Source organism: Xenopus tropicalis, chromosome 6 (genome assembly GCF_000004195.4).
Source record: "Xenopus tropicalis strain Nigerian chromosome 6, UCB_Xtro_10.0, whole genome shotgun sequence".
NCBI lineage: Eukaryota > Metazoa > Chordata > Amphibia > Anura > Pipidae > Xenopus > Xenopus tropicalis.
In genome coordinates, this window is record NC_030682.2 from 23,392,423 (window position 1) to 23,415,493 (window position 23,071).

General features: G+C 41.8%; 1 protein-coding gene across 6 annotated transcripts in view; it reads right to left on the bottom strand.

The window, feature by feature from the left end:
- Positions 1-3,162: 3,162 nt before the first annotated feature.
- The window catches only part of svil (supervillin), a 157,747-nt gene continuing 137,838 nt past the window's right edge, over positions 3,163-23,071 (bottom strand). For 5 of the 6 annotated variants that reach the window (XM_012965660.2, XM_012965654.2, XM_012965655.2 and 2 more), the window contains 17 exons: positions 21,711-21,883; positions 20,531-20,686; positions 20,164-20,300; positions 17,002-17,149; positions 16,751-16,896; positions 15,867-16,042; positions 14,100-14,247; positions 13,633-13,909; positions 10,638-10,786; positions 10,068-10,173; positions 8,309-8,516; positions 7,992-8,125; positions 7,585-7,740; positions 7,175-7,318; positions 5,974-6,095; positions 4,837-4,992; positions 3,163-4,319 (listed from right to left, as the gene is read on the bottom strand). In XM_012965660.2, coding sequence (XP_012821114.1) covers positions 4,233-4,319; positions 4,837-4,992; positions 5,974-6,095; positions 7,175-7,318; positions 7,585-7,740; positions 7,992-8,125; positions 8,309-8,516; positions 10,068-10,173; positions 10,638-10,786; positions 13,633-13,909; positions 14,100-14,247; positions 15,867-16,042; positions 16,751-16,896; positions 17,002-17,149; positions 20,164-20,300; positions 20,531-20,686; positions 21,711-21,883 — 2,623 coding nt within the window. In that variant the 3' untranslated portion in view covers positions 3,163-4,232. The remainder of the gene's footprint in view (positions 4,320-4,836; positions 4,993-5,973; positions 6,096-7,174; positions 7,319-7,584; positions 7,741-7,991; positions 8,126-8,308; positions 8,517-10,067; positions 10,174-10,637; positions 10,787-13,632; positions 13,910-14,099; positions 14,248-15,866; positions 16,043-16,750; positions 16,897-17,001; positions 17,150-20,163; positions 20,301-20,530; positions 20,687-21,710; positions 21,884-23,071) is intronic. The other variant, XM_012965661.1, reaches the window with a different exon arrangement.

Sequence of the window (23,071 nt, forward strand, 5' to 3'; positions counted from 1 at the left end):
CTGGTAGGACTACACTAGCCCCCCTGCCCAATCACATTAGTCAACCTTCTGGGGGCACTGACATTGTGATTAGGATTAATACCCTACGGGGCCAGTACCTAATCCCCAACATACCTGCCTTTATTTGACTTTGGCACCCATTAATATTTCTTACAGAGTTTAAATAATGTCAATGATTGAAAATGGAGTAATGAGAGATGTTCCACAGAAACATTTCAAATTAAGACATCTCAGAGCTCAGGTATGGGTAAAGCAGCACCCCATCTCTCTCTGCTTTTCATACATAGAACACCATTTATTTACTGTAATTATGAAAGAATTAATTCATAATAATATGTACTCTATCCTTATACTGTCTTAGTTGTATTGTTTGTATCATACAAATGAAGTAGCAATCCCTTCTAATGATTCACCTGGAATATTCCATTCCAATCTCATCAGACTATCCCTCCAATGACTAGGCACTCTCCTTGCTGGCTCCTTATAATGAGGATTAGAACATTACAGCAGGGGTTACGGAAGGTAATGAAACCTTGGGCAAGACTAAAACTCCAAGCTAAATCCCATATTGCCTTCGTAGAACAGGAGAAAGGATAATATTTTGATTAGACAAACCCAAAGTGATATTAAAGTGATAAAGTGACCCTTTAACATGGGGTGGAAAAGATACCAAGCTTCACTGTTACAGTAAGCAAGAGCAGACTTGTGGAGAGGGGTTTGTTTTTTCACATGGATCATACTGACCCGCTGAAATAATAAAGAGGTCACAGCAATGGCTGCTTTTCCTATTGGGTTACACGGCCGGTTGGGAGATCAAATGGACAGGTACCCGCAACGTGCGAGTTTTCCTTCAAATAAAGTTGTTACAGGGGGCCGACCAGCAAATTACTGATATAGTCAGGTGGGAATTAAAAGTAAGGAAAGTCACTGTCAAGGGAAAACCAAAGTCAGCAGCAATAGATGTAGGGTCCGTTATTGATTGCATTCTGTGGCCTGACCACAAGTAAACTCTTTCTACAACATTCTCTTATAAACAATATACGATGTATATACAAATGACTTTGCCTGTAATTAAATACATTTTATTCTTTCATTATGACCATCCATAAATAACACATATGTTCTAAACCAGGGATCCCCAAGCTTTTTTTTACTTGTGAGCCACTATTATATGTAAATAGAGTTGGGGAGGCCAAATAAGGGCTGTGATTGGCCATTTGGTAGCCCCTGTGTTGACTGGCTGAGACTGTGTGGCAGTACCCCTGGTTTTTCTGCAACCAAGCCAGTAATTCAAAAATAAGCCCCTGCTTTGAGGCCACTGGAAGTAACATCCAAGGGGTTGGGGAGCAACATGTTGCCCCTGATACTATAGACTACTCTAGGCAGGCCTGAGATTTAAAATAAAATGTGCCATATTACCCAGATCAGATAATATAAAAGCATGAATGCCTTGCCCCAAGCAATAGAATAGTTTTCTAGTTCTAGTGTAAATAAGAAATTAATTTGCTTCTAATGTTTAGAATGTGAGAAAAAGCTTTTATTTGGGGAAAAAAGTGGACAGTAAATTGAATGGTGACTCTCGACTTGGTAACACCATGCTTAGAATGAGGAGAACAAATTGAAACATGGTTTAGGCTCAGGTACTGGGAAAAAAACTTTTGGTCTAGACCCAATAGAAGTATTTGGTCTTTGCACAGACACACACTATAATTGTGTACATGCAGTAGAACTAGTGTTTTTATTTAGAACCATGGAGAAACGTATTGCAGTTCCATCTAGAACAGAGGTCTACAGGCTTTGAGTTTAGTCCTCCTATCTAAGTCAAACATTTGGTTGCCCCCCCCTTATCTCTTAACATCAGTACAGATATAAATCTTTAAAATATAAGAATGTTTCCATTCCATAATCCAACAGATAGAAGTAAGCATTTACCCTGATTGGTCTTCAGTTTGGGCCCACCATCAGCTGTCCTGCAGTTTGGCAAGCAGTGGCACAGAGCTAGATGCCATGTTTACTGACAGATGTGCAAGGTTAGTGAATCAGAGCTACACATTCACTGGCTGGACCCAATAGCAGGGCACTACGTTAAAAAAGGAAATTTGGGACTCTGTGCCTTTATAGGTGGGCAAGCCCCAACTCATCAATCAAAAAAGGACCAAGGGCCTGGCCAAATGTAGATGGGCCCTAATGGTAAATCCTAGGCATGTCTGGGTGTGGCTGGAGCAGACTGGAGGTATAACATAAAACATCTTGAGTTTCTATTTAAATGCTGAGAAGTACATTATCTACCTGAACTTCAGCTCCAGCTCTGTAGCTTTAGGAGTAACTGGAGCAGTAGATGGAAAAGCATTTAGAAATCACAGCATTTAGCACGCTTGGTAGTTGCAGAGACAGAGTATGTAACAGGCTGAGATACCTGCACTATTAACACACTTTTAAATATAGAATAATGATAATTACCCATAGAATAATAATTTGATATGTGAATCGCTTTATCAACGATATTGGGGCTGGTCATCCATTGAGATCTCAGGCTACTGAATGAGACATCTTCAGGCAGATTCACTAGAGAGAAACTAGCACTTGGTGGGGATGATGTCCCATGAGGTAAAATAAAGCTGCTGCAGCCTCCAATGTGGCGCAAACCATTTATAAACCCCACTCAACATGTATTTACTCTGCCCCACTATTCTGTTTGGATATGAACCTGCCGATCAGAAAGGAGAGATGGCGTACATCAGAGGTTGGGTTTGCGTAATAGTGATCTATTCAGTGTTGATAGGACATAGGGTAAATGTGGACATACATGGGCGACAAATGGTGACGTTGGACTGCGTCGGCAGCTTATCAGCGCGTGTATGGGGCCCTCCGACAGGTCTACCTGACCAATAGCTGGCTAAAAATTGGGCTGGTTAAAAATCCCATCAGGGCGAGGAGTGAATTCAGGATGGACTTCCATGATTAATGACTTATTTCCTGTGCGACGTGTTGTTTGACCTGTATTTCTGTAGCTCTATTAAGATGACAGATAAATCAGGCCACAAGATGAACGGTTCCTTTCTTTCCGTAGAACTGTTCCAGTGTTTGGATGAGGCTAACATGTGTTCGGGTATGTTCCCCTTTGCTAAACCCAAAACCAAGAAAAAGAATTCCCAAACCACGTATCATTCTGAAGCATTTTAATTCAGGTTCTGATATCACAAAATACATGTTTTAAAGTTTACATCAGGGTATTAGAAACTGAGATGTATAATATTATAAAGTACAAATATTAGAGGCTTTCCTTAAACTGCCTTCAAAATGCAGGCTAAATGACCTGTATATAAACTGTACACAAAAACAAGGCACTATACACTTTTATTATATGAACCCTTCAGGTCAGACATTTACTCACAAAGTGGGGCCAACTCACACGCTGGGAAAAAAAATGTAAAAAAACAACAACAAAAAAAAGGAGGCATGAAGTAAATGATGATCTTAAAGCTTAGCCCTTTTGGCCACTAGAGGGCGCCGTGGTGACCAAGGGTACCAGAACGCTTACTGCTTTGTTCACCCGAGCTACAGACGCAGCGTTACTTACTTAACATGCAAGTTGCAAACATGGGATTTCCCAAAATGCACATGGAGGTAACTACAGGTGGCAACGCAGCTCAGAGTAGGCAACGGGGCGTAACTAGGTTTGTGTAATGACACACAAATCTTACACAGTGAGTATATTGCATAGTTAAATACAGTGTTTATATAAATAAAATTCTAAATGATCGAACCAACAAATACAAGACATTTACAAAAGAGAACCGGTATATTTGCGGCGACGGAAAAAAAAAATACGGGTGAATTCATGTTATTAAGTGCACAGAAGAGGATTGATATTTCCGAACGTCCTCTGAGAAGTGAAGGCTTCTGATTGGTTCTCTTGTACATTTACAAAAAAGGGAAAAAAAAAAAAAAAAAAAGGACACAATTCAACAGGCAGCACTGAAAGGAGACATTGCACCAGGGCACGAGTGGGGCCCCTTCACCCCGACCATTCGAGCAAGCCTGCGGCAAGGAAAGGTTACCTGCCCTATAGCCCTACGCAGTGATACGAGCAACACGTCAAGATTCCATGGCCGATCAAGTGCAAATCTGACACAGTGTTTCTTAGTGGTGAAGAGGCTGGGGGTGGAAATCGGGTGAGATACGGCTGCGGGTCCGGAGATTTCCCAGCAAAATACTAAAGGGAAGTCTTTTCAGAAAAGTCCTTTGGCTTTCTTTGTATTAACCTGTTTCCAGGGCGGCAGTGTGTTGTATTCTTCTCTTGTCATTTCTAACGCAACCTGAGCAGAGAATGAGACAGGCACAAATCAGATTAAATCAGAATAAATATACTGTAATAGAATTGCATGGGCCATACATTAACACACACAGGGGCATCACAATATTAGCAGCGGCAGAGAAGGCTTCTGGGGGACCAAGAAGTATAAAGGTCTCTTTGATGTGCAAATTTAAAGTTTTTGGAGATTGTGTATGAAAAGATTTTGTGGGGCCAATAACGTCTAGTTTCACCACTGTGTGTGCAGATGGTCGCCCAGAAAAGGTCCCACCCCTTGACCAGGAAGTAGGTAGTAGTATGGCCTCCTCTACGAGACCCAGTATTTGCAGAGCCCATCTGGGCATCAGGTACTAGCTCAATTCCCACATAGTGGGCTACTGGTACAGCACATGATATTCAGGGATCAGACTAGCTTAAACCAATGATAAGTGCAGAGAACTCATGGGTAGGCTTGGGCCACACAAATACCCTGTAGTCAGCGACCGCAAAGAAGCAGATACAGGAGATAGAATTACGGATACCTCAAAGTCTTTATCTGACAGATAGAGCTCAAGCTTGAGAGGGTCGACTCCTTCGGGCAACGGGCGGGCAAGAAGATCTGCCAAGGGGTAGATTCTTTTACAAAGTTTAGCGAGTACATCTTCTACAAGGATTATCTGGTTAGAGACTTCCGCATCCTAAACATGGAGAAGAAGGAAGACACCCGTTTATATTGGAGGCCACATTCAGTCAATAAATGTACATTAATTATTAATAACAATAAAGGCTAAAAGAGAGATAACATGGCTTCAGTGCCTGGGCTAGGGAGTTATGCATTCCCCAAAACTGAAGAGAAGGCTGCTTAGAATATTCAGATACATATTTAGTTGCATGATAAAGGCAAATGAAAGATGTAGGAACATGAGGCATTATGGTGTAAGTCTTTCTTTGTTTTGCACTGACCCGTAGGTTGTCTGAGCAGATACCCTGCTAACATGAAAGACTCCATGCTGCTAAGGCCGTAATGCCATGATTCCGCTAAATAAAGTTAAATCTCACCCTGTGTTACAGAATAGTTATCTCTAAGTTTGCACTACATTTCAGAGACAGCGCCACCTGCTGGTGAGCTCAGCCAGTCGGCTGAAAATTCATTTCCTGAGGGAAGAAATGTATTTTGCTCTGCTCAGAAAATGAAGTTAGTGAGCAAAGCTGCCATTTCTCTGGTAAGTTCCAAGCAGAGCAGCTTCACAAATTCTCAGAAGATTATTTAACCAGCAGGTGGCGATGTTGTATCAAATTATTTATACTACCTATTTTAAAACGGCTAATATCTTGAAAGCTAGAAATATATGAATTGAAAAATTATTTAGAAGAGTGCTTTAAGCAATAATACATTCATTTGTTTTGAGTGTACATTTCTTCAAAGGGTGAAAAAGGACCCTGGGTGTTACCATAGTGACACATCCTGGGGCGCAAAATACAACCTGGGGCACCTCAACTGCTGCTCAAGTATAGTACTCAGCAAACTTACAACATTCTTTTGTGGTTGGTGGGGGTTAGTAGAGTTGTACTCCAATGTGCCTTACAGTACTGGGTTCAAAAATGAGCACCACATTTTCTGATTTGCTAGGGTTCAAGATGGCTCTGAGTGAATTGGGCATATTCCGGAGTATATATACCTTTTCTGTGATTTGGGCAATGTCTTCCCTATGTTCCCAGCTTGGAAACATGTTGGTAAAGGTCAGAGGCTCCAGCCCGGCATGGATTAGATACGACTTGGGAGGTTTCTTGATATTCTTTCCTAAAATGAAAGCGTTCATTCATATGTTAATGTTGCAAATTATCAATTAAATTCTAATGCTAATTGCACTGGTTTCTGAGCTGCCATGTAGTAATTATCTGTATTAATTAATAATAAGCCTTATATTGCTATTCTATATACAGTATAGTGTGAGTGGGTCCCTCAGGTAAGTGCCAGCAGCACAGAGTATGTGCAGGGAATCAGTAGAAAAAAAGATAGGGGGCTACTGGGGCATCTTTGGGGGCACAGATCTTCCCTGCTAAATCCACCATGAAGGTCAGTGATCCCCAACCTGTAGCCAGAAACATGATGATCTCCAGGTTCAGTAGGTGCACATTTTTGAATTTCTGACTTAGAGGCATAAAGACCATGGTGTCTGGCAGACCACACTGGGTGCCAAATAGCCAATCACAGCCTTTATTAGTCACCTCCTAGAAACTTTATCCATTGCATTGCTCCCCAACTCTATTTATATTTAAATAGGACTCATGGGTAAAAAAAAAAAAAAAGCTGGCAAAGCCAACCGAACCCAACTAAAGCAGATTAAAAAAAAAAAAAAAAAAAAAAAATCACCCTCCCCACCATCAGTTGCAACTCCTCAAATATGTTACCACCTCAAAATCGCTTACACAGAACAAGTTGCTCACGTACAAAACCCCTAAATCAATTGGGAGTGTCCAATATCCGCATGTCTCAGAGGCTTACAGTTAATTCACATGGAGCTGAAGGCCTAGCAGAGGTAAATACACCAGTATATAACCATGTAGGAAGACAGTTGTGCCAAAATGAGGGTCTTCGGGTCTCAAGAGAGCAAAATGCAGTGTTTGCTGCTAAAGGTGCTTTATTCACACTGTGTGTGCATTTTGCTCTCTTGGTGGCTTTGTTTAAGCTTTTTTTTTTAATTTTTTACACTCTGGTGGAGGTGTACACCATGATTGAGAGCTGAATCGTTAACCCTTGGCAGCACGGTTACCTTCACTGATTGGGTCTCCGGGTATCCAAACCTGCCCCTATGTAACTGCATTGGAGCCAGAAAATAATCATGAATTTGCCTTAATAAGCACACCCCAAGCTATTACCTTTGCAGTAGCTGAGTACGGTCTCCATTGCGCTTTTTCTGTCTGAATCCCACCGAATACGAGCAGACCCAGTAATAATATTCTCAGACGGCCACCAACCTTGCCACAGGTAAACCTCGTGATGGTTGTCAACGAGGAATAAAGCTGCCAGTCAAACCACAAACACCAGGTGTAAATGATAAATAAACAATCATAAATAAAGGTCCCGCTCACCCATGCACACAGGTTGCTAATCATTAATGTAGAGCATATAAATTAAATGATGTTAATGCTCAATGCTCATTTATATTCCATGATCTATATAACTTGGCGTAGTTGAGGAATCTCCCATTAGCGCTGTAGTGTAGGGGATATTTACTAAACACACGACACAGCTGTAGGTTGCCCCAATGAGTCGGATGGGCCAGTACCTGGCTGGGAGGCCGTATACAGGTCTTCTTGTAAAAATGGCATGGAGTTAACCACATTCGGATGCCTTGAAGGATACAGGATTTCTGATGCTGTAAACTCTCCCGATGAACTACTGAGGCTGAACAGTCGTGGCGTGAAGTTAAATTTCCCAGGATCTGCAGCAATAAATATAAATCAGTTTGCATTTGACATGGTTTATATGTTAGAAGTGTAAAGTACTCTACGGTATATATACACTTCACACCACACATCACTCATACTGCCGGCCCCCACTCCAAACTGACTGAACAGAGTAGGCGGGGCCATTGGCAGTCGTCATTGCTTGCAACCACCATCGAAAATACCGCTGCTTGTACTGCAACTAAATAATATGCCGACAGCACCATCTACTGAAGAAACGAGTTACCTTGCAACATGCAGTCGTACGCTTTACGGTCTCGCCTGCCCAGCGCATCCCAGAATCCGGGGGGTTCCGAGCCTTCATCACATTCATATATGGTCACCTTACTGCTGCTGTGTAGCCCGGCTTCCAGGGGGCACCTACAGGACAAAAGGGAGGTGTATGCCACTTGTTACAAACCCATAGCTGGGCTACTATCTGTCTAACAGTCTTTCATAACAAGCAATGGGCAAAATTGTATATTTCCTAGGTCCCAAGCCTAAAATGGATCCATATCACTGCTATAAAACACATCAGTTAATATCACATGTAGCGCAACTTACTCCTCTTTTATTTTATTGGCTGCCGTCCGTCCCACTTCCTTGGCATGGATTTGGACTTTGCAGCCGTGCCAAAGGTAGATGAGCGCTTTATTTATACTGAGGAGTATCAAGGAGGTCCTGGAGCGCAGGCTGCTGCAGTGACAAGCGACTTCCATCAAATTCCCTTCCACCGGCACCTCCCCACGTACACAGTACAACCGCCAGTCACCTGTGAGCCAGCAGAATAAGTATACCATTTACGTATTCACTCATACAGATAATAAGCATTTGCTCAGGACATGTTAAAATACACAACGTGCAAATACAAGATGTACGTGTAGTTAAAAATTGAATAGTAAAAAAGTCTTGGAAGCAGTAAAAAAACAAAAAAAACAAAAAAAGCAGTCTTGGAAAGTTAATTACCTGCAACATATTCATATTTATACTATATGCAGTGCAAAAGAGATTATACAATTTTGGGGATAATAGCCTCTGGGAAGGGACTGTGGCTGTGGGATAGCAGGTATAGTAGGGAGAGATGGTGCCTATAGTAGCAGTGGGGGGATAATAGCCTCTGGGAAGGGACTGTGGCTGTGGGATAGCAGGTATAGTAGGGAGAGATGGTGCCTATAGTAGCAGTGCGGGGGATAATAACCTCTGGGAAGGGACTGGGGCTGTGGGATAGCAGGTATAGTAGGGAGAGATGGTGCCTATAGTAGCAGTGGGGGGATAATAGCCTCTGGGAAGGGACTGTGGCTGTGGGATAGCAGGTATAGTAGGGAGAGATGGTGCCTATAGTAGCAGTGGGGGGATAATAGCCTCTGGGAAGGGACTGTGGCTGTGGGATAGCAGGTATAGTAGGGAGAGATGGTGCCTATAGTAGCAGTGGGGGGATAATAACCTCTGGGAAGGGACTGGGGCTGTGGGATAGCAGGTATAGTAGGGAGAGATGGTGCCTGTAGTAGCAGTGGGATAATAGCCTCTGGGAAGGGACTGTGGCTGTGGGATAGCAGGTATAGTAGGGAGAGATGGTGCCTGTAGTAGCAGTGGGATAATAGCCTCTGGGAAGGGACTGTGGCTATGGGATAGCAGGTATAGTAGGGAGGGATGGTGCCTATAGTAGCAGTGGGGGGATAATAGCCTCTGGGAAGGGACTGAGGCTGTGGGATATCAGGTATAGTAGGGAGAGATGGTGCCTATAGTAGCAGTGGGGGGATAATAGCCTCTGGGAAGGGACTGTGGCTGTGGGATAGCAGGTATAGTAGGGAGAGATGGTGCCTATAGTAGCAGTGGGGGGATAATAACCTCTGGGAAGGGACTGTGGCTGTGGGATAGCAGGTATAGTAGGGAGAGATGGTGCCTATAGTAGCAGTGGGGGGATAATAGCCTCTGGGAAGGGACTGTGGCTGTGGGATAGCAGGTATAGTAGGGAGAGATGGTGCCTATAGTAGCAGTGGGGGGATAATAGCCTCTGGGAAGGGACTGGGGCTGTGGGATAGCAGGTATAGTAGGGAGAGATGGTGCCTATAGTAGCAGTGGGGGGATAATAGCCTCTGGGAAGGGACTGGGGCTGTGGGATAGCAGGTATAGTAGGGAGAGATGGTGCCTATAGTAGCAGTGGGGGGATAATAGCCTCTGGGAAGGGACTGTGGCTGTGGGATGCATAATTCCTCCCAATAACACAAGTGTCGATGATCGCATGACATCACAAAACACTGTATATAAGGATATTTTTCACAGGTTATTCAGGGCTTTTTTTTTTTTTTTTATCAACACATACTTTGCGTGTTCTCTTCCTCTTCTTCCCGTCTCCCAGCATGCACAATCATTCCTCCCTGGAAACATTGTAAGAAACAGGGGGGCTCTTTTCCCTGAAGCACCTGGACCTATTGAGGAAGGAGAGATAGAAAGGCCACTGTTATCCCCAAACAGATGTTATATTTGTATCAGGATAAATAAATATATGATACCTGCATCACAACCCAGAAGGCAACCTGTAGAAGTAACTAATAATACAGAGTAACCATGTAACATTCTGTGCAGTTCAGCAGAAGGGGAGCCAAGAGCTGATTAAGTTGAAGTCACACCAAGCATTTGTGCTGGGGATTGTTCTCATTGCTGGGAACATTTAAAGGTTGCTAATTGGTGTGAGAATAGACACCAGATTGTATTTATTTTAACACAAAGCAACCTCCAAATTCAGAACATACAAGGTCCAAGGCGACAAATAATGAAATTATAGAACTATAACCCCCCGTAAGGAAAAAGGAGGCCTACATCAAGCGGAGGACAAGGCACACAGGGAATGTTAGAATTCAATGAGAGAAAGGGGAGATGGGGAGGGACTTGCCTGTGCTCCCCGCTCTTCATCAAGCTCCACAGTCATCAGCGCTGAGGTTCCCTTCTCACTTACGGGCGAGTTCCGTCCCTGCCAGAAGAAGTAGGCGCACTTCTCTTTACCCGCTATCCGGACGTGCTCGGTTTTCTGGCGCTGTCCAACTGCACATATGGAGACACTTACATGTTATAGACACAACTATTTATTTCCATAGAAGCACGTTTGTTTGAGCTTTATTTGATTAAAATAATATTACATGTACTATTGCGTTTCCCTTTCTGCCCCCTAGCTTCACCTAATAGCACTACATTTCAGACTTTTATGGGGGGAATGTAAAAAATAAATTAAAAAAAGCACATTTTTTAGTAACCCATAATAACAAATCAGCTGTTGGCTTATAAATGATACCACCTAATGATTGTTGCTATTGGTTACTAGACCTTTTACAAACTTGGCCCTCTTTCTTACATTAGACCTCAAATGGGAACTATAGATGCACTCCTTTGTAATACTTATACATAAACCATTACAGCTGAGTAATGCAGTGTCTCCAACCATATTATCCAACACTCATCCTGTCTGTAGGCCTCACACGTGACAGATCTAAACATTGGTTCTACTGATGCTTCCCTTTGTGAGAAAAGTTTTTTGATGTAGGTTAGTTTAGAACTGCCCAGCGAACTGTCAGCTGACTCTTCTCTGCTTACTGACTGTATTTTTTGATCAGAGCAACTTTGCAAGACTCTCCCTTTCTTGCAAACATAATTTTCAGCCAGCTGTAGCAAGTTGGCTGAAATGACCAGCAGGTGGCACTGTGGATTAAAATTTACTATATGAGCATTTTGAATACAGGTATGGGACCTGTTATCCAGAATGCTCAGGACCAAGGGTATTCCGGATAAGGAATCTTTCCGTAATTTGGATCTCCATAACTTAAGTCTGCTAAAAATCATTTAACCATTAAATAAACCCAATAGGATTGTTCTGCCCCCAATAAGGGGTAATTATATCTTAGTTGGGATCAAGTACAGGTACTGTTTTATTATTACAGAGAAAAGGGAATCATTTAACCATTAAATAAACCCAATAGGGCTGTTCTGCCCCCAATAAGGGGTAATTATATCTTAGTTGGGATCAAGTACAGGTACTGTTTTATTATTACAGAGAAAAGGGAATCATTTAACCATTAAATAAACCCAATAGGGCTGTTCTGCCCCCAATAAGGGGTAATTATATCTTAATTGGGATCAAGTACAGGTACTGTTTTATTATTACAGAGAAAAGGGAATCATTTAACCATTAAATAAACCCAATAGGACTGTTCTGCCCCCAATAAGGGGTAATTATATCTTAGTTGGGATCAAGTACAAGGTACTGTTTTATTATTACAGAGAAAAAGGAAATCATTTTTAAAAATTTAAATAATTTGCTTATAATGGAGTCTATGGGAGATGGCCTTTCCTTTAATTTGGAGCTTTCTAGATAACAGGTTTCCGGATAAGGGATCCCATACCTGTACTTCCAATATGCTTCCAAGTGCCTAGAAAAGCTCACTGAGCAATTTTACATTTGTTTTGAGGGTTTACATTGCCTTTAAACATGCTACTGTATTTGCCCTAATAGAGGGACAAAAGTAAACAAATATAGGCTTTGTATCAGCCTGCATATTAGGCTGATGCTAAAAGTAAAGTTGCCACTACTTAAATGTTTGAATACTAACTGTCCCTTTTCAGTGGTTGCCTGGCTCCTTTCCTAACACAGGTGCTCATTGGCACTAGCACAATAACACTCAGCAGCCAATTAGACATTGCTTTGTTTTTCTCCATATTCTAACTCAATATAATTCCTAATTCTGGAGTGTTGCTATGGGTACTGCTCTGGTACATATTTGCACCAATGTTAGGAAATAGGCCTGGGGTGTGTTTTGCTCTCTCTAATAAGCAAACATGCAATTACTATATCTAGCAGCAGAGCACAACATGGTGAGGGGCTGTGAGCAAAAGTTCCACTGGAGAGGCAAATGCGTTCTAAGTTGTTTATTGGTCCAGAGGAAGGACCCAGGGGTCCGAAACATGTAGTGCTATGCATCTCTAAACCAATAAACTCCTCAGAACGCATTTGGCTCTCTAGTGGATTTTATATTTTTACATGGTACCTATTGAAGTGGACCTGGCGAAACCTACACCACTGTTTGATTGAGCCCCTTCACTGAGTTTTACATTTTGTTGCACACAAGTTTCATTTTCCTTTTGTTCCATGGGGCCTCCCTTGAGCATATGACAAACAGAAAGCCAGCGTATACAAGGTACAAGAAGAAACTGACGTCAGGGTAAAGTGAGTCTGAATCAGTGATAATGACTGGCTAATGGCAATTATATCTCAGACGTCACAGCAGATTTATGACATGTGAAACGGGTCATTTAGAATTGAAAAACGCTGGAGGGATATCATTAAGTCAATTTAGCAATGAAAAGTAAGCAGAGCCAATTACACGGCAAAAAGCAACGACCCATTTTCCATTCAAAACATGTAACACTGCTGGGCCTGTCAATTAGGTTCAATTCCCAGCTGTCCCTTATACACAGTACAGGACAGCATTGACACAGCGGGGCGGGAGTGCTAGGAATAACATACCCTGGTCGTTATGACCCCATTAGAGCTTTCAGCTCCCAGCTCTCTGCATTCATCTATTTAGGGGCATATTTATTAAAATGAGAGACTAACATCACCGCTGATGTTACCCATGGCTTTCAGCTCCCAGCTCTCTGCATTCATCTATTTAGGGGCATATTTATTAAAATGAGAGACTAACATCACCGCTGATGTTACCCATGGCAACCAGATGTTTGCTTTTTTAACTTGTAGGTGAGCGTTTAAATCTAATTGCTAATCACCGGTGGTGTTTGCCTCCAAGGTTAATAAATATGCCCCTAAGAGCCTGGAGTGCAAGCCCAACATTCAGCATTCTCCCGCCAGTGTCCCAATTCCCATACAGATCAGTCCTCACCTGTTGTGCTCACAAAGTACTTCCATTTTACCACATAGGCGTCTCCCTCGTGGAACTGGCCAATGCTCTGCTTCGGCAGCCGGCTGTAGTCGAATTCAAGGATATGCCAGACATCCACCGAGACGGTTGAGATTTCATACTGGCGGCAATCATCTCCCTCAATAAGTCCATAACCACGGGCGACATTTAATCCATCAAGAACCGTACCCACAGATTTCTGGGGAACTGGGACCATCAGCATGATGTCATAAGGCTTCACATCAGATTGTGGGTCTTCCTGTCATGAGGAAAAGCTGTATTTATTATATTATTCATTTATTTACTTTCTTATAACAGCCTTACCTATGCATGACCCTGCTCAGCAAAATAAAGACAATTTTCATTTTCTTGTAAATGTCTTGTTTTAAAACACAATCCCATATTACTAATAAAAAAATGTGATCAATCAAATGAATAAATGGCATTGCCTTAAGCTTCGGTGAGTCCTCGCACACACCCTTCTCATTGGGTTTCTTCATTTCTGTCCAATCCAGGAACTTTTCCTTGAACAGTATGGTTTCATTATGCTCTGTCAGCCTTCCAAATATTGCCCAATCAGGGCGCCCGTGCCCTTTCCTGAATAAAACAGGTTATTATGAGATCATCAACATGACTTATAAGAATAACATATTAGATGAACAGACATTTTATATTAACACCGCTGTACCAAGTGTTTAAGCATCTCAAGTATTAGTACTAGTATTAATATTCCACTGCATAAGCATCTCTACTGTTAGTACTAGTATTAATACTCAATTGCCATAAGCATCTTGACTATTAGTACTAGTATTAATACCTCATTGCCATAAGCATCTCTAGTATTAGTACTAGTATTAAAACTCCATTGCCATAAGCATCTCTAGTATTAGTACTAGTATTAAAACTCCATTGCCATAAGCATCTCTAGTATTAGTACTAGTATTAAAACTCCATTGCCATAAGCATCTCTAGTATTAGTTTTAGTATTAAAAATCCATTGCCATAAGCACCTCTAGTATTAGTACTAGTATTAAAACTCCATTGCCATAAGCATCTCTAGTATTAGTACTAGTATTAAAACTCCATTGCCATAAGCATCTCTAGTATTAGTTTTAGTATTAAAAATCCATTGCCATAAGCACCTCTAGTATTAGTACTAGTATTAATACCTCATTGCCATAAGCACCTCTAGTATTAGTACTAGTATTAAAACTCCATTGCCATAAGCACCTAGTATTAGTACTAGTATTAAAACTCCACTGCCATAAGCATCTCTAGTATTAGCACTAGTATTAATACCTCATTGCCATAAGCACCTCTAGTATTAGTACTAGTATTAAAACTCCATTGCCATAAGCAGCTCTAGTATTAGTATTAATACCCCATTGCCAGAAGCAGCTCTACTAGTATTAAAACGCCATTGCCATATCCATCTAGTATTAGTATTAATACTCCATTGCCACACATCTTTAACATTTCCCATCAGTGCGGAGACTTCCATAATAGTGCTGGTTTAACCGGGAGGGAGAATCTGGCTAAATAGTTTGACCTCCTTCCCCGACTATTAGGGGAATATTTATGAATAATTATATATTTATTAAAGTGTGTAAGCCAACATCACCAGTGATTTTGCCTATAGCTTTTGTTTTCTAACTTGTAGGTGACCATTTAAATCTAATTGCTAAATGGTTGCTATGGGCAGCATCACAGGTGATGCTGGCTAACGCAGTATAATAAATATGGCCCTTAATAGCAAAGGAGTTGATCACAGGCTGATATTATCAGTTGATTAGACCACTGTTGACCAGGGTGGCACTTGATAGCCATCCTTACTGATAATGGTTTAGTGCCTAACCAGATCAGTCTCAGTGCAGAATGATTGGATCAGCCCAGCACCAGGGTGCCTCAAATCTGGGAAATATCCACTTTTTTTTGTCTACATCACCTAATGAGTGTATGTGAGTACATATAGCCAGCTTAAGTATAGAAATAAGATCTCCCTTCAACGGCTTGGGTCTAGACTGTATAGTAAATAATATTACAAAAATGACATGGGTGCAGCATGAAAAAACATTTTCAGCAGAAACCTCTACATTCAGCTCACACTGATCACATATAATTAACGCCCCTTTAAAAAACAAACAAACAAACATTTACACAGAGCAGCACCATGCCCCAAAGCATTAAGTAATGCTGATTTTCATTGGCTACCCTACCTTGGAATGAGAGAATTGCATTCCCCAGGGTCCAGAGGATTGATATCACAATTTTCATAGTCAAAAGCTCCATTCCAGAGATGTTTGGCTAACTGGAACGCCACCTTCCTCTGTGCCAAGGTCACCTCCTTCCCATGCCACACATACACTTCACTTCCAAAATCAAACACAAGCACCTACAGGTAGAAACAAGAAAAATAAATCCATTGACAAATACACCATAACATGCCAACTGCTACCCTTCCATTTCCTTTCCTTCCAGGACACTGGGGGGCATCTTAAAAAGAATTTCATCAGCATTAAAATATTTGGCACAAGAAACCCTTGTAGGGAGAAACCAACATACAGTATCACCCTCATTTTCTCATGGAAACAGCAAATACTGCAAGGATCTCAAAGAACAGCAGGGGGCGTCTCGTCTTTTAAGACCTTTAAAGCCCATAAACCCAACTCTCCATAGCAGGGACAGCTCCCTACATTTTCTTAAACCCCATTAGACTTTCCGTTATAACCTATGCCCAGAGTACCACCGTCAAGAGTGAGATAAATGGGGCTTAAATACTCGGTGGCCATGCGGTGCAGCCATATATTCAGCAAAGAATATTATGTAGGTATGCCAATATATTCTAAGCTATAATTTCTATGTATGTGCACAGTTAGGGACACTGCTAGCCCACCCATGACGCATACAGAGATCAGTGTTGGAGAGGGATGCCAAGGACAACCACTACTCAACTCAACCTCTTTATTCTCCTAGTCTCTAGTCGTTACTTTCCATACTATTATTTCATCTATTTAGCCTTTTTTCTCCCATTCAGAAATAGGTGATGGCCATGACGTAAGCCAAATGGTTAGAAGCACAGCTTTTTTGTAAGACAACTTGCCTCTTTAGACTCTAAAAGTGAACACTTAGGTACTTTGCCCCAAAATTCATCAACAGGGACCAGCTTATCTTCCAGCAATCGATAAATACAGTTTGTTTCTATGATGGCATTTTCATATCTCTCATCCTCCTCTGGGCTCCCAGCAGCTGGGTTGAAAAAAAAAAAGAAAAAGAAAAGCATTTTAGATGACTATTCTGTACAATATATGTATACAGAAGTGCAAAGACTTAGTGATTAAATGCATTTATCACCTTGAGATTCAGTCTGACCGCTCAGAAGTTTCCAAAAATCCTTGGCTCCATGCGTGTGGGTATTTATTCCTTCCTCGACTGTTTGCACATACGATGCCCTGCATCCAAGTTCCCTCTTGGTCTGAATTATTGATGCCAGCTCAGAAGCCTGAAACAAGGTAAATATTTTAGCCCTTTGGTCATGGTGAACACCTCACAAGTGCTTCATACAGACAGCAGGATTGCCTCTTATTGTCAGTAACCAGTTATAAGCACAGCTGGGTCCTACCACTTCTAAGGAATGGGTGCCATGGCCCACATTGGGTGCTATGGACCAGTTTAAGACAAACTGTACCCCTGAACAATGTATAAACATATACTGCATCAAACAGCCCATAGGGCCCTGGGACCATATGATTCCCGATGCACACAAACAAACCAAGGGCATACAGACCTGCTAGGTCACATGAGCAAATTAGTGGTCAAAGTTCTGTCTTTTGCTCCACACTACTTCCTGTTACAGTTTCCTGTCAGCTGATCTTTGAGGGAGAGATCACAAAATGGCTTCTCATGATAAAAGATGTAAAGGGCAATATTTACTGATTATATTACATATACAGTGGCTTGCAAAAGTATTCGGCCCCCTTGAACTTTTCCACATTTTGTCACATTACAGCCACAAACATGAATCAGTTTTATTGGAATTCCACGTGAAAGACCAATACAAAGTGGTGTACACGTGAGAAGTGGAACGAAAATCATACATGATTCCAAACATTTTTTACAAATAAATAACTGGAAAGTGGGGTGTGCGTAATTATTCAGCCCCCTGAGTCAATACTTTGTAGAACCACCTTTTGCTGCAATTACAGCTGCCAGTCTTTTAGGGTATGTCTCTACCAGCTTTCCACATCTACAGACTGAAATCCTTGCCCATTCTTCTTTGCAAAACAGCTCCAGCTCAGTCAGATTAGATGGACAGCGTTTGTGAACAGCAGTTTTCAGATCTTGCCACAGATTCTCGATTGGATTTAGATCTGGACTTTGACTGGGCCATTCTAACACATGGATATGTTTTGTTTTAAACCATTCCATTGTTGCCTTGGCTTTATGTTTAGGGTCGTTGTCCTGCTGGAAGGTGAACCTCCGCCCCAGTCTCAAGACTTTTGCAGACTCCAAGAGGTTTTCTTCCAAGATTGCCCTGTATTTGGCTCCATCCATCTTCCCATCAACTATTACCAGCTTCCCTGTCCCTGCTGAAGAGAAGCACCCCCAGAGCATAATGCTGCCACCACCATATTTGACAGTGGGGATGGTGTGTTCAGAGTGATGTGCAGTGTTAGTTTTCCGTCACACATAGCGTTTTGCATTTTGGTCTCATCTGACCAGAGCACCTTCTTCCACATGTTTGCTGTGTCCCCCACATGGCTTGTGGCAAACTGCAAACGGAACTTCTTATGGTTTTCTGTTAACAACGGCTTTCTTCTTGCCACTCTTCCATAAAGGCCAACTTTGTGCAGTGCACGACTAATAGTTGTCCTATGGACAGATTCCCCCACCTGAGCTGTAGATCTCTGCAGCTCGTCCAGAGTCACCATGGGCCTCTTGGCTGCATTTCTGATCAGCGCTCTCCTTGTTCGGCCTGTGAGTTTAGGGGGACGGCCTTGTCTTGGTAGGTTTACAGTTGTGCCATACTCCTTCCATTTCTGAATGATCGCTTGAACAGTGCTCCATGGGATGTTCAAGGCTTTGGAAATCTTTTTGTAGCCTAAGCCTGCTTTACATTTCTCAATAACTTTATTCCTGAACTGTCTGGTGTGTTCTTTGGACTTCATGGTGTTGTTGCTCCCAATATTCTCTTAGACAACCTCTGAGGCCGTCACAGAGAAGCTGTATTTGTATTGACATTAGATTACACACAGGTGCACTCTATTTAGTCATTAGCACTCATCAGGCAATGTCTATGGGCAACTGACTGCACTCAGACCAAAGGGGGCTGAATAATTAAGCACACCCCACTTTGCAGTTATTTATTTGTAAAAAATGTTTGGAATCATGTATGATTTTCGTTCCACTTCTCACGTGTACACCACTTTGTATTGGTCTTTCACGTGGAATTCCAATAAAATTGATTCATGTTTGTGGCTGTAATGTGACAAAATGTGGAAAAGTTCAAGGGGGCCGAATACTTTTGCAAGCCACTGTATATATATGCCAGTTTGGTAAGATTCTTTAATAGGCCCCTTAATATGATATAAACTGTGGGATAAGTATTCATTCTGGGGGTATAGTTTAGATTAAAATAAAGGGTCTAAAGCAAATGCTGGTTTCTTCTTGGTGAATTTTGGAATTACTAAAAGGCTTAAAATACTAGTTTAAAAAGCCTTATACATCTGCCCCTCTATACAAATATCATAGAAAATCAATGTTTATTATAAAGGGGTCATGGGCGCTCTGCACCAGAAACCCAGGAAATCACCTCACTGTTCTGTGAGCTCCCTATCCCAGTCCTTGTGCCTTTATATGGTCACTAAGCTCCATTGTGACGTCTGCATTACACATACAGATGTGCAAATACTTCTAGCTCATAGCCACAGATGTAAAAGCCTTTTAGTCCTGTTTGTATACACTTATTATACACAATTATATGTACACACCCACAAAAACTGCTGATTCCAGCAAACCTGCCAACATTTCCTATATGCTTAATGAGGAAGTTATCCTCTCCCTCAGGGCAGAGGGGAACAGGTCACTGGATAAAATAACACAGATCTCCTTAGCCTGTGAAGTATGGAACAGCTGTCTCTTGCAGAGCCGGCCAATGGGCTGGAATCCGGTTCCACTGAAGAACGGACAGTTCTCTAAACTTAAGCTGCAATAACCCTGAAATAACCCCACGCCTGTGAAGATCCTTGCAGAAACTAAACAGTTCTCCAAACAAACATGACTGTGCTATATTATATATGTCCTTCCCTGTGGATTTCCTGGCTTCGTAACAGACCGGCTTCAAAGTGTTAACATGCCGAGCAGCACTTGAATGAGAGTTGGAATAAGTCGGCCACATCCTGGCCTTTGATAGTTTGACAGGTGATGCTGCACCACTGTGATATTTGTCTGACAAGCAGAATTTGTCCATCGGTTAAAACACAGAAGCCCCGCATGTCATCCATACAGGATACAAACCTTGGCTTTCTCAATGACGTTTGCAAACTCTCCGACCCACAAGAAGCAGTGGTGCGGGGTGATCAGCAGGAAGCAGTCTCCGCTATTCAGAGAGGATGCACGCGGTTCCACCAGCCTCGACTGAACGTGCCTGCGTCCTAAACAAAACAACAGCCTGGAATTATTCTTCCTGCCAGCTTAGGAGAGGAAGCTGGGATGCATGGGAACATTTCATTAAAATACCGGCACAGCAGATGGAACAGACTTTGGTGCACCACTATTATTGCCAGGCCCCTGCTTCATCTGAACATCAAATACTGAGCTGTTTTACCAGTGCAAATAATAGGATCCATTGTGCAACCCCGGCAGGCAGAGCATGGGTATATACCTTTAATCTGAACTAGCATAAGCTTCTTGTATGGCACGGCGCTGTTGTTGGAGTGCTGCTCGGTCATATTGACACTCCGCAGGCTTACGCTGGTAAAGTTTTCTTTGCTTGCCAGGCCTGCAAGTGCGACTTCTGAGAAGTTTGAGTTCTTGGACACTTTAGAGGAAAGAAGAAAAAAAAAAAAAAAAAAAAAAAGACTTGAAAACGAAATTCTCAACTATTAAGATCTTAGATATCCCTTTAACATGGATTCTAAACCACTAAAAACATTAACCCCTGTAATACAATTGAGCCATACAAGTAGGAACATACTGTAGATTGTAAGCTCTTTTGGGCAGGGCTCTCTTCACCTCTTGTAGCGGTTATTGATTGCTTTATATGTTACTCTGTATGTCCAATGTATGTAACCCACCTATTGTATAGGAATGTGTTGGCGCTTTATAAATAAATGTTAATGTAATGTAAAATACTGCACAATATCTGTACTTGTCATGCTTCTATATTAGCACAGAGACAAGAAGTCAATAAGTTAGAACAGCCAAACAAAATGAAATCACTGCTAACAGGGAAAAGGGCAGTTAAAGAATGTGCGCCCCAGGCATAAATGAGTTTTGGCTAGTTTGGAATAAATACTGATGTAAGCCAGTGTGCTCAGAAATAGGAATATTACAAACAGGCAGGCAGCTGAATCTTAAGAGGAGTTATCACTGTTTATAATGTAGTGGGTAACCAGATCATCTGATGATACAAGGATATGTACAATAATTGCAACATACAGGGCTGTCTGGACACCTATGTGCTAATGCCGTTCTTAGAACATTTATCAAATTTGAAAATGAAAGAGCCACTTCCCTCCAGCTTTGGGCCAGCAGCAAAATGAGAAGATCAGTGTTTAATGTCATCAAAGCTGTTAGGACAATAACCAACCATTACTCTTGTAGACAAACCAGTAACAGCACAGACACTGTCTCCTTCATTTCTACTTTTACAAATCAAGAAGTGAACAACACACAGTAAGTTCAGATAAGAGTAGCCTCATTGTGAATATACATGCAGCCATTGCTGATGCCTGAAATGCCTAAATTCCCACTGGTGCATTTGAGGATATATTGTTGACTAAGTTGCTTCACAACCAAAAAAAAAAAACCCAAGATTTTACACCAGCATGGAATTAACTTACTTTTTTCTACTTTCATTCTCTTGGACTCCATGAACGCCACGTTCAGCCGCGTCTCTGTGTACTCCTGTAGGATGTCCTCCCTGGCCGCAAGCATCTTCAGTGGGTTTCCCGACGCTTGCACCCGGCGGGCTGGCCGGACGGCACGCTTGTGTTCTGCTACAGCAGATGTCAGCCTAGGTTCAAGCACATGGAAAAAACTGGATCAGAAGCCTAAAATCTCTATGGCTGATGGTTTTGTGTTCCCAGATGTTTTGTTTGTGAACTGTAAAAGCTAAAAGTAGTCAAACAGTAGGCAACACTCCATACAAAGGTTGGCCTGACCAACTCTTCTTTTACAGGGGCTGCTAGAGCAGAATCTTTGAGGAGGAGACCTGACTGATTGTGGGGTAACAGTCAAAATGCTTACACAACCTACTGTCCCCCCATTACACCCTATATATATATATGTCGATCAAGAAATGGGCCGCTCCACACAGGACTTATCACAAAATTCAATAGTTTATTGGAAGATAGTGAAGAACTGACGTTTCGGCTACTCCTGCAGCCTTTATCAAACATATATATATGTATAGGATCCGTTATCCGGAAACCTGTTATCCAGAAAGTTCTGAATTACAAAATGAATTAAAAATTATTTCCTTTTTCTCTGTAATAAAGCTTTAACTTGTACTTGACGCCAACTAAGATATAATTAATCCTTATTGGGGCAAAACAATCCTATTGGGAATATAGGAGAATATTGTATGTTCCTGTTCATGCCCAGTACAGCTAAACCTAAAGAACCCCTTCCAATGTTTATTAAAGGAATATTCTACCAGATAGATACTGAATATTTTCCATTAATATACAGATTTGTCCTGCTTTAAGGCTGTGAAGGCATTTGTGATGTAAAAAAAAAAAAAGCAATAGGATTCCGGGAAGAGCCTGCATATCTCTTTTCCCATCCCGCAGCTCCTAGCCACAGGGAGGCAAATAACAAACCACTGCAATTAAGGAGCCCCATAGTGACACCAAGGAGGGAAGGTGCTGAGGTACAGGCCCTGAATGTCACAAAAGCCTGGGAAAAGCCAAGAGAGGAGCTGGGAAAATTCAGTGGCCTATATAGAGATCTCACAGAAAGACTGCATTTCAGTTCAACAACCTACATCTTCAACTACGGAACATACTGTAATATGATGGATTAACTCAAAAACATATATCTTTCTAACTATTTATTTATCTCCAGCAAGTCTAACCTAGTAACAGCAATAACCAGTCTGGCATCAGAGATGTTCATCCACTTCTAGGCAAACCCTGATCTCCTTCAAGCATAGTCCAGAGCTCAGCTGGGGGAATCGGCACCCCTATCTCAGTACTCACAA